We start from the raw sequence: 16,765 nt of genomic DNA on the forward strand, positions 1-16,765 counted from the left end.
GCCATGTCGCCTCCCTGGACGGCGCCCTAGGGCACACCTGTGCCCCGCTGCCGCCCCCGCATCGCCTCTCCTCCCCTTCACGGCGGCGCTTGGCCGACGCCGTCTCCGGCCGCGGTGCAGAGCCCGGCCCACGCCTCAGCCGGCGCCCGCCCCGTCCGCCCGCTGCCGTCCCCTGCCGCCGCCCATGGGCGCCGCCCGCGCCGCGCCGGGACAGAGCCGGCGCCGCTGAGCAGCATGGCCAAGGGACCAGAGCAGGGGGACGCCTTCCTGCACCTCCCGGCCGCGCAGGCGGTGCCCGCCGAGGCGCAGGAGGAGCGCTACGCGGGGTTGCTGGGGCGAAGCTTGCTGCCCTGCGCCCGGGAGGCGCTGCCCGAGCCGCCGCTGTCCGCCGGCATCAAGGCAGGTAAAGGCGGGAGCCGGCAGCGAGCCCTGCTCAGCCGGCGGGAGCCGCTGCTCGGGCTCCGGCGGGGACGCGGCTGCCGCGCCCGTCCCTCAGCCCGCGGCGGGCAGCGCGGCAAGCGGGAGGGGGCGGCTTGTTGCGGGACCGTAATGATGCCCCCGGGCCTCTCTTCTTGTCCCCCGCGGCGCTCAGAAACTCGCTTCGGCAGCGAAGCCCTCTCCTCGGAAGAAGAGGATGCGGATGCTCGCGACGGCGCGCTGACAGCCGCCGACCAAAGCCCGTCTTCGAAAAGGAGCATCACGCAGATCATGAAGGACAAGAAGAAGCAGACGCAGCTCACCCTGCAATGGTAGGGCTCCAGAGAGCCCCCGCTGCCCGCCCTGGGTGCTCCAGGACCGAGCCGGCGTGTCCGTCACACTCAGAGGGACTCTTCTCTAACAGCTGAGCCGGCCAGGAGGGCGACATCTCTTTTAGAAAGAATTTGTCATTTTTGGGGTGTTTCGCTTGTTGGTTTTTGTTTTCTGTTTTTGTTTTGCGGGTTTCTTTTGGATGAGCCTCATCTGCAAATAAGGACACCCATCCCCAAATTTCTGAGTTTTGAAATTATCAAAGATTTGTCACATAATAGAAGTCTCAGTCAGATTCTCGGACTATGTGGCTATCAATGAAATGTATCATAACAATGTATAAATGAAACATTATTTAAGAATTGCATTTGTGAACAGTTAAATTTTCACTGTCTTATGATGCATTTCTTTTACATTATGTTCTCCCACCCATTGAGGCCCTAACTTTGGTTTATTTTATTTTAGCTGGGGAAAAAAAGTTAACCAAATAAGAGGTCAAATTCTGCAGACATTAATTGATAAATGTTTATATTAAAATACGCTTGAAATTAGGGAGGAGTTCTGTTGAATTAAATGGGAACTTAATTACAAAATGCAGACTGTCAATAGAGATTTTTTTCCTTCTATCTGAAAAATTAGACTAATCCAAATTATTCACTTCATTATTCTAGCTTACTTCTGAGTGTCAGTAGTTAAGGATTTAAGTCTAGCAAGTCCATGCAAAATTATTCAATATGCAGCACTTACTACACAGTATTTTCTTACAAATTTATGTAATTTGAGAAACAAATTTATTGCACATCATCCCAGGAGTAGTGAACAATGTAAAATGATAAAGAAAAAAACCAACAGGACGGAGGAATACCCAGCTCTTACCAAGGGCTCTCTTCAAGTAAAAACAGTCAGGTTTTTGCTTCAGTTTTAAAAATTTTACTTTAATGACCATAACTCAGCACTTGTATTCTCTAAACTGTTTGGGAAGCTACATAGAAATTCACCTTCTTCAAAAAAACACTGTTTTGTTTTTTCCACTGTGGTTTGAAGCATTTCCAGGTCCAGAGTGGAAATTAAAAAGCAAAACAATGAAGAAAAGAGATATTAGCTCAGCTGTTGAGGATACAGTGGGACAGAAAATGCAAGTCCAGGTCTCTGGTCTTAAATCCTTTCAAAGGACTGACTTGAACCCAGGTCTTTCGTAGTCTAGTTAGGTCTCTTATTTTCAGACTAAGGCTGGCTCTTAGGTGATGATAATTTAGTTATTTAAATTAAGCAAAAAAGTCCAGACATTGAAAAAGACTCATTAAAAACAGGGATTTGGCTCTAGTTTTCCATATTCTGCAGCTAGCCTAAGCAGCAAGTGTGGAGTCTGTCTGTAGTGCCTGTTATGTTCAGGAGAAACTCATCTGTGTGCTCTGATGGGATTCTTCAGTAAAATAAAAAAAAAGAAAAACAACCAAAAAAAAGAGAGCAAAAACTGGGAAATGCAATTAGGAGAAATGGCATGTTACTTCTTACTCTGGCAGTTTCTTTCTCTACACAGGCTGGAAGAAAACTACATTGTGTGTGAAGGAGTTTGTTTACCAAGATGCATCCTTTATGCACATTATTTAGACTTCTGCAGAAAAGAGAAGCTGGAACCTGCCTGTGCTGCAACTTTTGGGAAGGTAATAAGTAAATGCCTTAATAATTTGTTAGATCAGTTGTTTGGAAGAGTCAGTTTAGTACACCTGTGTAAGAATTCTTCTGTTTTTCTGAAATTCACATGTTTTCTGCTGCTAATGTACATGGAATCAGACTAACTATAACTACGCTGTCTCCTATGAAGGCATTCCTTGACATCACCTTTAGGAGATTTAAGCTGAAATTCCCTTTGATTTATTGGGGTTTTTTTACCAAAAAACAACAAGAACAACAACAACAAAAAACCAAAAACAAACAAACAAAAAAACCAACAAAACCCCACCCCAAAAAAAACCAAAAAAACCCCCAAAAAACCAACAACAACAACAAAAGCATTCTCTCTGAGTGCTTCTTTTCTTTCCCTTTTTGTTCATGACATTGATAGGTTCTTTCCACAAAACCAGATCTGGCATGGAGGACACTTATAATTATAGTAAAGGCAGTGTAAGGTGAGATGTGACACAGGCAATACTACTAGAAGGGGAAAAGAAATTAATAACACGAAGAGCTTCCAAATGAAAAATTGTTGATTCATTCTCTTTTCTATCCTTCTCTACAATTAATCCCGAAGTAATTTAATGTAAGAGAGATGTGAACTTTCCAAATTAAATCCTGAGTATTTAGTGAAACAGGAAACCAAAAATGCTTCAAGGATCATCTTTTTTAAGCACTACTGATCTAGTAATGGTTTATACATAGCAAAATGCATTAATTTAATTAAATAATGGATTTAAAATCTGGTTTATAAGATGTTAATTTCCTATTTTATCCCTCTTGAACTGGATATCCTAAAAAACTGAATATCTAGTTTTCGTATACGGTTTCAGTATAAATGAGAAAGACAATAGGTTCCATTTAAACATTATTTTGACTGTGATCTCTCTATTAGATATATCTGTTAAATCTACCTCTATTACTGAGTTAATTTTTCAGATCACACTTTCAAATTAAAAATTTCATTCTAGTTGTTTGTCTTTGAAAACAGAATAGCTAGAGGGCAGTTTCTCCTGATTTTGTTTAAATCTCTGAAGCAAAAAATACACTTGTACTTAAGGAACTTGAACATAATAGGATTCTGGTGAAAACAACTAGATTTTAGAAAGGGAAGACAGGTGGGAAGGCTGGAGATACACAGCAAGATGGACAAGGATGGAAGAAAGACTACAGTGTGAAACATGGACTAATCGTTTATGTTGTGCCATAAGTATCAAAAATGTGAATTCATGAACTACCTTGGACTATATATTTACACTACTATTTTTCTATAAACGGATTGCTAAGAAAGTTTGCCAGTGTTAGAAATTAATGCAGTTATTTTCTCTTCAGACCATTCGCCAGAAATTCCCTCTCCTTACCACAAGGCGGCTTGGAACACGGGGCCATTCAAAGTAAGGCACAATTACATATGTATCTGCTTATAGAACACATTTTAGCAATCATCTTTATTCCAGGTGTCCTTAATATGTACTAATTGGCAGGGGAATTTATTCAGATTGTGCACTGCAAGTGATAACTGTCATGTGCATGTTGAAACTGATACTCAAACTCAAGCATTTAAGTTTGAAAACACTTCTGCATAATTTTAAAATTAAACTGATTAAGCTACTAAATCTTGTCATTGCATTTATAGACCCATGCATATATTGCAAATATATGTCAAAATATTAGATATAAAAATAGTTTATAACACATGTCTTTTTATAGCTTCTCATCTTTCTATAAATAGTGATTTTATTTCTCTTTTGCAAACCTAACACCTTTCATTGTGTTCGCTGTGTAACAATATGGGTTCACTTAAATACACCACCAGAAAAAGCATTGTTTTAAATTGAAGTTAAGGTATAGCTCTGCTCTTTGTTGTGGGTATTTTATAAAACTCTGAAAAGTACACCATCTATAGTGTAGTTGTTTCATAAATAATGTATCCTATTAGTTTGTATATTTGATCTGTAAAATATTAGGTTGTAGGAATAGATCATAGACAACTCTATATCACCTGGTGCTAAAATTTTTATTAGTTCTGGTTCTGGAATTATGCTTTTGGCCATGAATAATTTAGTGTAAAACTGTTGTGAAGAGTGGTAATACACATATTCCCTCACATCCATTTTGCTAATGAATAAGATAGAAAACCAGAATAATGATAGAAATAGGAGAAACTCAAAAAATTCTGTTTGTTTGGGAAAACCCTTCATTTTGGGCTACTTAGCCTTGAAAGACAAAGTTACTCTTGCCTTTCAGTAGTTTATAAGCAAAACTCAAAACAAAAGGAGACTGAAAAAAAGAAAAAATCTACAAGACTCATTTTCTTAAGTGCTTTGCAATATACTAGAAATGTCTGAAAGATAAATTTTTTATTTTCATAGTTTTGGGGAGTTATTAAATGTTTTTATACTTGGGTTTTTTTCCTGCCTTAGAAATACAAGAAATAGCTAGTTGTTCCACCTTAGTTTTGCTGAGGAACGAATGAGATGTCATTTGTGAATTTTAGGTTTTGTTGCAGAAAAAATGAAGATGGGGAAGAATTTAAATTCCAAATTTTTGCAAAGTCATTCTATTTCTTGAGCATATCTCAAACATTTATTTCAAATAACCATTAATAAAAAATAAAATCCAAAGGAAATAAAGTCTTCATAGAACATTGTTCCTTTTTAATGTTTTTATTGTTGGTTTTAACAGAGGATAGTTCTGCATAGTGTCTCTCACAGTCTTACAAATTTGTAATCCATTCACCTCTTTTAGGAGACAGTACACAGCCTGCAAGGTATAGAGGAAAAGTGGAACTGAAGTTCATTTCTCTTCTTGTGGGTGACCTATAGATGCTCAGTAGAGGTGTTTTGAGGAGAGCAACTATTAGAAAGGTTATTTATTAGGGAAAAGAGGGATTTTGTGTACTGTCTTCTGTGGTGAACTTAAGCTGTGATTACAGGCATAAGATGATGTAGACATAGCTTTGCTGTTGGTGTTCTGTTTAAGATTTTAAGAGATCTGGCTTTCACAATCTGTACAGGAATATTTGACAACGTGGTAATTCATCAATGCTGTGGTGAATTCTTAGTCAGGTTCATAACCCAACATATTTGGTGAACTACTTAGTTACAATGAATGAGATAATGCAAGGGAGAAACCTCCCATATACTCATTATATACTTGTTCTGACATAACTGACAGATTGATAGACAGGATCCAATGAGGATCCAAGCTTCCAAACATATCCTGTGTCTGCACGATTTAAGCACAATAAGTCAATTAAGTAAATGAGTATGTTTCAAGTATGTATATAGCTACAAAATTAATTGTATTAGAACATGTGTCACTGTAGTCCACTTTTCTCAAAGACATGAAACAATATTAATATAGAAATAATGCATGCCCAACATTTCTTTGGCAGATTCCATATCCCTATTGACCTTGTTGGTATTATGTGCCATATTTTCATATGGATTAACTGTTCTTGAACAATTTCCTCAAAGAAATGAGGCATCATCAGGTTTTGTTTGAACATCTGGCACTTGTTTCTCTGTATTTTTGCATCAGTTTTCCTCAGAGGCTTTCCTATTCTGTTCTCAGTTCTGCTAAGATGCACTTACCTTGATCTTGCTGTGCTAAAAAGGACCTCACAAAAGGAACAAATGACAATATTTCCAGTTCAGAGACCAAATATAGCAGCAAGTAATCACATAGAAGTGTCAGTATAAATCATAGAATTATAGAGGCATAGAATGATAGAATGGCTGGGGTTGGTAGGGACCTTAAAGATCATCTAGTGTAACCTCTGTGCCACAGCAGGGACACTTTCAACTGGGCCAGGTTGCTCAAAGCCCCATCCAATCCAACCTTGAACACTTCCAGGGATGAGAGATCCACAGCTGCTCTGAGCAATCTGTGCCAGCGCCTCAACATCCCCACTGGAAAGAATTCTTTCCTAATATCTAATCCAAATCTAGCCTTTTTCACTTAAATGATCTCTGGTAATCAATTTTTCTGTCTGTGGTGTTGTGGGCCGTGTCCCCCTCAGAACTACAGCCTTGCTGAGGAGTAAATGAATTTCTGATTTCACCAGGTAGCAGTTAGTTACACAAATGTTATTTACAGAAGTATTTCCATTAAATTAATAATAAAGTTAAGGGACTGTTCATCAGTTTCAATAAATTGCTAGTTATTCTCTTTTTATGTTAGCATGGACTAAATGTTGCAAGCTGTTTCTGAGTCACTAGGACTAGTAGGAGAGTTGTTAGTAGCAATTAAATCATGCTTTAAAGCACAGTAGTGTAGTAATGACATGATATTATTTCTGTCGCTGCTATCTTTATTGCCATATAATGCTAGCAGGAGCAGTATTAAACTCACTATTCCTAGCAGTGATGTTTTATATAGCAATATTGCCCTGGAGCTCTGATCACTGTCCAGGACTCCAGATGCTGCAAAAGCATAAAAAGGAAGAAGACAATCCTTCTCTGATGGAATAATTGCTCTTAAATTTAGAGAAAAGTTAATACCCTGGGAAAAAAGTGCCTTCCTGGACACTGCAAGCATGCATGGTAATCTATTGGTAAAGCCTGGCTGTGATCAGAAGAAAGCAAAGAAAAGAATTTTCTTTCCTCGTCATCTTCAAGGTGTTGGAAATTGTTTTTCTCCCACTCTGAAACAAGCTCTTTCTGACATCCTCATGAGCATGAATTGGATTTGAGGAAAAGCTCCTGCACTAACATATGGAATACAGTTGCTGTTGTAAGGTGTGCGACACACAAATGTTAGTTCTTCCTCTGTTCCCAAACAGCATTTGTCATCTCTAGTTCAGGGCGAAGGATAAACTTAAAACTGAGTCTGATGATCCCTAGAATTCAAATCAGAATCTTTCTTTCTCTGTGTTTACATCCAACAACCCATTTGTGCAAAAGTGTCAGTACTAAAACTCATTTAAACATGTGGCCAAGAAGGTCCAACACATTGGACATAATTTTGTTAACAAAATATGTTAGTTTCTCATGCCCATGTTAATCACTCTACATAGCTGAGAGTAAGGGAAATTTTCTGTTTTCACTCTGCTGAGTGAAAGAAGATGCAGCACCATAAATACTGCAAGCTGCTCTCTTAGATTAGTGATAATAAGCAACAGTTCTCTGTTCTGAATCCACCTTTATGCAGTGGTAATTTTGAACACACCATGGTCAATCCTAGAACTCAGCTGAAACTTTCACAGTACACAAATCACCTGAAGCAGCTATTTGGGAAAATGTACAAACTGCTCAGTCCATACACAAGGGAAGACTGTTTGAGCTCAAGTTACAATTTAATTTCTTTGTAGACTTTGATCAATGATGAATCTTAGCTTTTATCCATCATGTCTGAAAACTATTATCTTATTTATTAGGAGTGATTTAGTGGGTTAATAAAACTGATATGGCAGCTGGCCCTGTGATAAGAAGTTATTGCAAGTCCCTGAACAGCTTAAGCCTATCATTTCCTTATCAGCTATCATTTGTGTCAGTGTATGCTAAAATCAGAGCTACAAGTTGTGTAGGAACATATGTTACAACAAACCACTGAAATTAAAAGAGAAAAGTAGTTCAGCTTGTTTTGTAAAATCTTTGTTTCAAAAAATTGAGAGTAAATTCCTTGTAGTAACCGACTACATTTTGTTAATTACACAATAGAAATAATAAATGGCAAAATACAAATATACTGAACACACAGATAAAAATAGGCACATAAAGAGATGGAAAGCATTTGAAGATGTAGGTTAAAGATGTTGTCAGTGTGTCTGGTATGGTTATACTACTCTCAACAGGGAGCCCAAAATAAGCTATTCAACTAATGGCTTGTAAGAGAATAATAATCTTCATACCCTATTACTCTATGGAGGATGCCAGACAGAGCTTGAAAAGTAAACTTATATTATTTTTAATAGTTTCTCTGTTGTGAATGGAAAGCTCTGTTTTTTAGCAGTAAAAATTAAACTGCACATTATTGAAGAAAAAGGGAATGATACATGCTGTGCCTTTAATACACAATGAATATGTACTGAAAATGTCTATTCTGTACATAACAGGATGTCTCAGTAATAAATTCTGATATCCTGGGATGTTCCAGCAGGCACAAGTATATTGCCTACCACTGGATACTTGAGAATCTAAATCATACAACAGTTCCTGTTCCTTGCCCAAATATATTAATATTGAATTAGATGTGGAATAATCTAGATATTGAATCATAACTTCCTAAATAATGAATGCTTTTCCTTGCCTCTGGCCCACTCCAGCCTCAGCTGGAGGGAATGCCAAATTTATGGTGAAAGTGTAAAAGTCTTTATTTTAGAAATTTAAAAATGGCATGTGATTGAAGCTGAGAGATTTAAACCGTTGGAATGAGATGTGGGCAGCTGCTTGCTTACATGGCCAATGACAAATGGACAGATAACATTGTTAAGAAGCAGTCACAACTCTATTCTGTTTTTCATCCTGTTCATTGGACACCCTTTGCCATATAAAGACTAAGTAAATGCTGTCATTTCAAAGAATCCATATCTGTATATTTTCAATACCTCTTGTGTCACAGTAAGGAAACTGTGACACTTTTAAGTAAGGGGAGACACTTTTAGCTTTCCTAGGGGTTGAAAGGTGCTACAGTGATCTAGCAGTGTTATGTGGACTCACCAGTTTCAGAAAATAATTTCAGGAAATATTCAGGAAAGCAGTAAAAGCAATGGTGCCAAGTTCTGTCATGTTTCTTGGCTCTAAAATCCTGAATGCACACAACAGACTGTCCAGAAACAGAAAAATTATTTCAGCTGAGATTGTCACAGCTAGCTAGGCTAGGCAAATATATCATCCTAATGAACATTTTCTTAGGCATAATTTGTATCTAATGCCTTTAACCAGCTTTGTAAATATAAAGCACATGAGGGTTTTGTTCTTACCTTTGACAGTTCCATACAAGAACAAAAAAAATATTGTGATTTTTTTTTAATGGTCATAACCAGGAACAGCAGAGATGAGATGAGATTAACACTTTTGTTGATGTGTTCTATGAACTGTTTGAAGGGACTTTGTTTCTTAGGAATGCATTTCTTCAAGCTTTTGGGGAGTTTAAGTGAAATAAGTGCAATGTGTTGCAAAGTGGTACTTTGAAGCAGCTCAGTTAAACCAGATGCCATGGTACTGTCAAGCTAATTTCAGTAAAAAGCAAATTAACCTTTCTATTCTATCCATAACATTCTTAGACAAATTTGGTTTAACACAATCAGTTTTTAAATCTCTTGGGTGGAATTTATAAGACAGGGCCTATCAACTTTGATAGATGAACTCAAGCAAACTTTGCTATGACCAGTAAGGAAAGAGCTGCCCTCAGCTTGCTCTCCTGCCCTTCTCTCAGAGGTCACTTATTTTGTAGCAAAATCAGTGGAAAGCAGTAAGTAGCTACTGCACAGCCAGTTTTCTTAGCACCAACCCAACCTTCTTTGAATCTTTGGTGTCTTTGGTTAAGATGTTGGGTGTGAGCACTGCAAAGCCTGAGCAATAGGCATATTTTCTTTTTCAATCTGTATTTGGGAGCAATAATCTCCAGGAGAGCAACAAGGGAGACAAATGTGGATGAGAAGTGCCTAAATGGCTTAATAATTTAGAGTTAGCCTATGACCTGACAGAAGAATGAATGAATGATGTATTATCATTGTTAGTCATAGGTGGCTGAACACTAAGTTATAAGGTGCACTGGCAAGCTATTTTCAACTGAGAAAGGCTCTGAGGGATTGTCTAAATGTAACAGTGGCAAGTGAGATAAAATGAACCTGATAGATCAAACCCAGCACCCTTTCAAACAAATGAAGTAAAGTGAAACAGAAGGCATTTTAGGGTAAAGTTTTAGGGAAAAGTGAAAGAAAGAAAGAAAACCCAAGTTTCTGAGTTTTCTGTTCTAGCTACATTCTTCTAGTGAGAAAGAAAGTATTTTAATTTTGACCCTTGAATTTGGATCAAATCATGACAATATTCTTTTCTATGAGACTAGATTTTGTTCCATGTCTGTGAAAGGAATTGTTAGACCCTGTTTAGAAAAGTTTTCAGAAAGCATTTAAAATCAGTCTGACACCTTGCTTTACTTTCAGTTTAGCAGTTTGGTTTATGTCACTCATAAATGCTCATTTTTTTTAAATTTTTTTTTAATTTTTTTTCTTTTTTCCTGCAGGTATCACTATTATGGAATTGGCATTAAAGAAAGCAGTGCATATTACCACTCTGTGTATTCTGGAAAGGGCTTAACCAGGTAAAATAACTTCTGAGACTTAATCAATGAAGGTCTAACTATAACCTTCCCTTAGGAAGGTATATGTAGGACTCTAATTTTTCTTTCTACCAGAACTAGAATTTCTGGTTATCTCAGTGTTTACAAGGTTGGTCTCTATATTTTGCTTGAGTCTTCCAGTTTGACCCCACCACAGTCAGTGTAGAGCTGTCAACTTTTAACAGCAGAACATTTGTTCAAGTTTGTACGAGGGAGCAAAATCCCATTTCCAGAACACTTTTCTAATTTTGTTTGCCTCTGTGTCGCCCAGTGAGTTCTTTGCCCAGGACAGCTTTCCATTATGAAACGCCTGGAGAATGGTGTGAAGCTGGCACCTGTGGGGCAGGAGGGAGGGGTCAGTGTAGATTAATATTTACAGGTCCTTTGACTGGCTAATATCAGTTTAAACCTAACCCAGGAAGCTCTAATTATATTTATTTAAGGGACAGCTAGCAGGATCAATACGTTACGATAGCTGCCTGTTGGTTTGCCAAAGATTAATAGTTCGTAAAACAAATGTCTCTGTTCACATATGGCTTGAATGACGGCTTTCATTGTCTGTGGCAGTATACCTGGATAAGTGGGACTCTGAGAAAGGAAAGGAATAAATGAGTTTATAATCACACATAGAAAATTTGACTGGTGGCAGATTTAGGTCATTTCCAAAGAGACCTTTTCCAAGCAATAAGACAACTGTACAAATTGAGGGTAATGCTGCCGATGATGCTTTAAAAAGGAGGGTTCTCTCCACAGCAGTACTTAGGGTATAATAGATTGGAATATTCTATTTATTTGTCTGATACATATCCAGAGCTGTGGAGGTGCTGCTGGTACACAGTGTATTTTTCTTTAATAATACAGAATTATCTTGAACAAATTGTTCATTTTGTTGACTAAAAGACAGTTATTTTCCTTTAACAGAATATAATAATTCTTACTCCTCAGCTTTATGTCAGGCAGGCACAGTCTAGTAGCAATCAATGAGTGCAAAGGAAGTGGAGGTTCTGCAAAATTCCCCAGTGCTGGATTTCTGAAGTATACACTCACATGAAGAAGGCATAGATACTGTATAAGATTTTCAGGACTACTCACTAGGTTCACTAATTAGGAACCTTTTATTTGTGTTAGGACCTGTATGAGATGTTGAATTTTCAGGGTCCAGCAGTTCAGCTGCCTCCCTATCTGAATTAAACAGAAGCCCAGATGCTCATTTTGGACAGTCTGGCCCATCACGGTAGCTGGGTTTTTCTGTGTGAAGAGAATGATGCAGTTGCTTGGGGTTAAGAACAAGCTTCTAGATAATGAAAGAATCAGGCAATGTAGGGATTCAAAACTCCGAATTTCTAGCTGCTGCATATAGTGATCCATAAATCTGTCCTTTACGTCTCTTCTAGCCATTGAGGCTCTGGAAGAGCAGTGCTAGCAGATGCTGCCTCTCATTTTTGCTGTTCATGCAGTACATTTTGCTGAATGTGTGGAAATCCAGAGTCCAAAACAAATACATCTAGCCTTGAAGTTAATAAAATCCATGTTGTAATCGGCTGACTGATACCTTAATTTATACTTAAGTATCAACACGCAAGGAAACTGTCTAGGTAACACATGCTGGATTGTCATGTGGTGGGAACTGTCAGGCACCTGTACCAGGCTGGGGCAGGAGGAATTCCACAACTGCTCAGCCTCTGGATTTCTGAGAGCATCTCAGAAAGCAGGAAACAGCCAGGGAGCATCTCAACAGCAGGAAACAATGATATTGCCTCTAATAATTATGAGACTTCATATTGCCCGCAGTATCTTATCAGTTGGCAGTTAGTGGTACAGGAAATAACAATAATCAAACAACATTTATCATTATACTGATCAATTAGAATCGCTATTATTGCACATTCTCTACTTTAGTAGTTATAATTTAAAATGTTCTTTCTGGTTTCTGCACCGAAGGATTATCTGATAGTCCAATGACTTCACTGGGAATCTCTCAATAGGACATTCATCATACAGCAACATATTTTTGCCAGTTAAGGAATCTTTTATCTCAGAAATCTATGTCATTAGATCAAAATAGTACTGTAGTGAAAAAGAATGGGAAAACACTATGATGTCTTAATTTTTCCAAGAAATGTAAATTTTATATATATATATACACACATACACTTTTTCTACTCTGAATTTACTCAGCTCTATTAAAAACTGCATGTATTTCCCAATAAAGACATTATGGATGTGCACCTATGCTACCCTTTTGCTGTTTGTGAAGTGGCAAAGATCCAAACAAAAACATGAAACTGGATTTTATACTTTAGTCAGTGGTCTTAATCTTCATGTTTTATAAGACATCAGTAGGTTTGCTGTTATCCCCAAGCATTTGAAAATCAGTGGAAGAAGTTAAGGGAAAAAAAATTTAAAAAACCCATAAAAAACTGTAATTGCATTTGGAAAAATGTGATAATTTTTCTAATAGATCATACATCTGTATAATCTCTACAAATGTTGTGCCTAGGAAAAAATAATCAAATGTGTTTATTTTCAAAGGTTCTCTGGAAGCAAGCTAAAGAATGAGGTAAGTGCTGTAATCTGTTTCCTTTTACTTCTGTTATAACACAAGTATTATGTGACCTGTGGTTTCCTTCACATTTTTTTCTTTGGGAATTGCAGCATTATTTTTCATTAAATATTAGACCACATAACCATTTTTAACAAAGCTGAGTTTTGTTCCTCTAAATATTCAAAGAAAAATAAGATTGAAAAACACCTTTTAAGGTTTCCATTGCAATCCAGTTACCTATAACTGTATTTAAGCAAAGGATCAAGCTCTAGCTTTATTTATTTTACATGTTACTTTAACAGGAGGGCTTTTTCAGAATCTCGTATGTCTGACTGGGAGCTGAAAAGAACTTTTTAAAAAAATTAATTTGTACTTCCTAGTCAGTATTGCCTTTCTCTATTTTTTTTCTCTTCATGACATTTTGTTCTTATGTCTTTTTGCTGCTTTTGCTTGCTGGATGGGACAAACAGCATCTTTTAGTAATTTATATTAGCCATATAGCCCTCCACTGTACTTGTTCTGATTTGAATATCTTTAGAGTCAAATAAATCATAAAGTCTTGTAAATGGTATCTTTCCAATTGCTATTGGAAATATCCCTTCTGATGAGCCCTAGAAAGGGATCTGGTTTGTTGGGTTTTGTTCTCCAGCCTCCCACAAGTAGTCTACATTTTTATTACTGCATATTTCCGTATAGTCACTGTCATTCTGGACATATTAATAGTAGAAAATTATGGATTATTGTGCATTAAAGGTTAAGGGTTGCTCAAAGTATTTTTATTTGATACTGAGTTCAGCTGGCATGGAATATCCCACATTCATATTATTAAACTCCTGAACCTGTAAAAGGACATAGGGACATCTCTGCTACATTGCCATGAAGAAATGTCTCTAATGTGCAGTACATGTTGAAATATGACTGGAGGTGTTTGGGATACTGCTAATTGGCATGAGCCAAAAGAATGCCAGAGGCCATTCTGAGTGATATTGTTCCAGTATTGCCTGGGAATGTATTTAATTTACTAGACTAAATATATCTTTTCTGATCAACTGATACCCAGTAAGCCTTTCACCTTTTTAATTTCCAGATAAGCAACTCCTAGCTGATAGTAGACATTTTTATTTGTCCCTGAGAGTGTAGTTTTACTCTATTGATTTTCATCCCCCTTATTACCATTATCTCAAAGCCATCCATGTCTTTCTGCATGACCTCTTGGTCTTTCTTTGTTGATGATATCATTAGCTCATGTCAACCAATTTAGTCTATGAAATGTTCAGTCAGATCAGCCCCAAGTCTGATCTTTGGGAATTTTTACTTCAATCCCTTTTCAACCCAGTAGTTTCCTTGTCAACAAAACTTGTTAGCATTTCAGCCAGAGTCAGTTTCTTAAATATTTTTACATTCTTTTACTAATCCCCACTCTCACCAGCATAACTGATCATTTCCCGTGGTGACACCATGTCAAGTATTTTAGTGAGGTTCAGATAGATTAGATCCGTTGCATTTCCCCTGTTCAGATAATTGGCTATCTTATCAAAAAAAGATAGTGCTATGCCATGGGATATCCCCAACATATTCATGAGCACTACTGAAGCATTCATTCTTTCAGAGTTTTGGGATGGAATATATCAGGTTCTTTGGTATAAATGGATGCATATTTTCTTCCATCTCTGATGTGACCTTACCAGTCTGCCTTGGAATCAACAATCCCACAAATCTGTTTTGTTTCTGACCCAAACTTCCTCTGTTGTCCCAGAAAAAAATGTTCACAGATAAGTCAATGGAAATAAATGAGAAAGGTGAGTTCTTGATTGTCTAACTTAGTATCATCTGAAATTATTCAGGCAGGTCTTAAAAGAAAAAAAAAGTCTTTCATGGTCAAAACTGAATTATAATAATCTCAGTGTACTGAAATTTTGGCATTATATTTTCATTAGTGTGAACAGGCAATAGATATGTGCTTTTTCATTTGCTTGGAAGTACATGCAATTAGGTATTCCAAAAAGATTTTCAACAATTGCATAAGGTGTAATTCTCAGCAGGGACATAAAGACATTGAAAAGATGTTAAAGCACTGATTGTCTAAATATACTGAGTAAATGGCATTTGAATGAACACTTATTGAGTGCCAGGGACACTGTTTACTTCTGGTATGTTTTATCACATTTTCTAGTATTCTCTCTGTAGGGGGAGATATCAGCAAATTCTTTTATCTAAACCAGTTAGTGCACCATTAGAGCCTGCATGGTTAATTAGGCAGATAATATTACTGTCATTATCTTAATGTTAAATGGCCATTAGAAACAGATGGCATTAAATTGAAAGGGCAAGTGGCAGCAGGTTAAAATATTAAGCCTAGAACTGAGGCACAGTCATATAAGTCCATTAGCAAGGTAAAAAACATTGCAGATTATCTTCTCTTAAACCTTGCACCACAGTCATTGCCTTTTTTTAAAATTAACAAATCCCTTTGAATCAGAGCTTTTAATAGATTTCATGGGTAATTGCATAATAAAATCATTAGAATTACTCCTGTTAAAAAAATACCCTCCTTATTGCCTGATAGGCAATTATAACACTATAGAAGTATTGACATGAAGAAATACTAACGTTTCTAAATTTCTGAAATTTCTTTTACTTAGAGCTTTATATGTGTTTGAATAGTAGATAGCACAGGCAAAATTAGTTTACATGTTTACATTTGTTTACATCAGTTTACATTAATTGGCTTTTGTTTTTTGCTGTGTGTTTTGTCAGACATATCAGCCTATAAAAATAGGGCTATATTTATGTTGCATAAGTCAGTTACAGGTATGGTTTTCTGAATTTAGTATTTGAGAGAATTTCACTTGAAACCGGCCTCCAATTTATAAGTCAACATTTACAGAAAAATAGTCTCATTTGCATACTTTTACACTATATGCTGTACTATATACCTGCCATTCCAAATTCAGTGAAATCTAACTGTAGGTAAAGGGGCAGGAAAAGGTCACTTCAAGTTCCATTCAAATGCCTTATGCAAGATCATAAATTTCATGCATTAGTACAGAGGAAATCTGCACAGAAGTAGTAAGATTTTCCACAGGAATAGGCAGAAAGCCAGCTTGTGGCTCTGCACACTGACTTTACGTAAGGACTGGTTAGGCTAAGGTAGAACAAAGAGTTTAAGCCAAATGGTTTTTAGATTTGAATGCAGTCCTGTGAGAATAACTACACTTCAGCCAGTAAGGGCAGAACCATAACACAGATTGTATTTCTTCTCTTGAGCATGAGGGTTTCACCTTAATCATAGCATTTGAGAGCTTAAGAGTGTTCTGTGGAGTTTAGATACAGACACATATATATAGATACAGACATTTAATAACCTTCCTGAGCAAGGGTCCAGATCTGGATAAGCATCAGTATTTTTGAAAGATTATCTGAAATCAAGTACTGTGGAACCTTGAAAGACTCATGAAATAATATTCAAGTTTAGCATGAATTTTGGTTTCAGATGTAACAGTGTTAGCTATT

At 37.2% G+C, this 16,765-nt stretch overlaps 1 protein-coding gene across 1 annotated transcript in view; it reads left to right on the plus strand.

Moving 5' to 3' along the window:
* The first annotated feature begins 234 nt into the window (after window positions 1-234).
* RFX6 (regulatory factor X6) overlaps window positions 235-16,765 on the plus strand; it is a 32,707-nt gene continuing 16,176 nt past the window's right edge. The window contains exons 1-6 of the mRNA XM_041423924.1: window positions 235-403; window positions 593-749; window positions 2,288-2,411; window positions 3,754-3,815; window positions 10,612-10,689; window positions 13,240-13,267. Coding sequence (XP_041279858.1) covers window positions 235-403; window positions 593-749; window positions 2,288-2,411; window positions 3,754-3,815; window positions 10,612-10,689; window positions 13,240-13,267 — 618 coding nt within the window. The remainder of the gene's footprint in view (window positions 404-592; window positions 750-2,287; window positions 2,412-3,753; window positions 3,816-10,611; window positions 10,690-13,239; window positions 13,268-16,765) is intronic.

This window comes from Onychostruthus taczanowskii, unplaced genomic scaffold (genome assembly GCF_017590055.1).
Source record: "Onychostruthus taczanowskii isolate IOZ18803 unplaced genomic scaffold, ASM1759005v1 scaffold8, whole genome shotgun sequence".
Classification (NCBI taxonomy): domain Eukaryota; kingdom Metazoa; phylum Chordata; class Aves; order Passeriformes; family Passeridae; genus Onychostruthus; species Onychostruthus taczanowskii.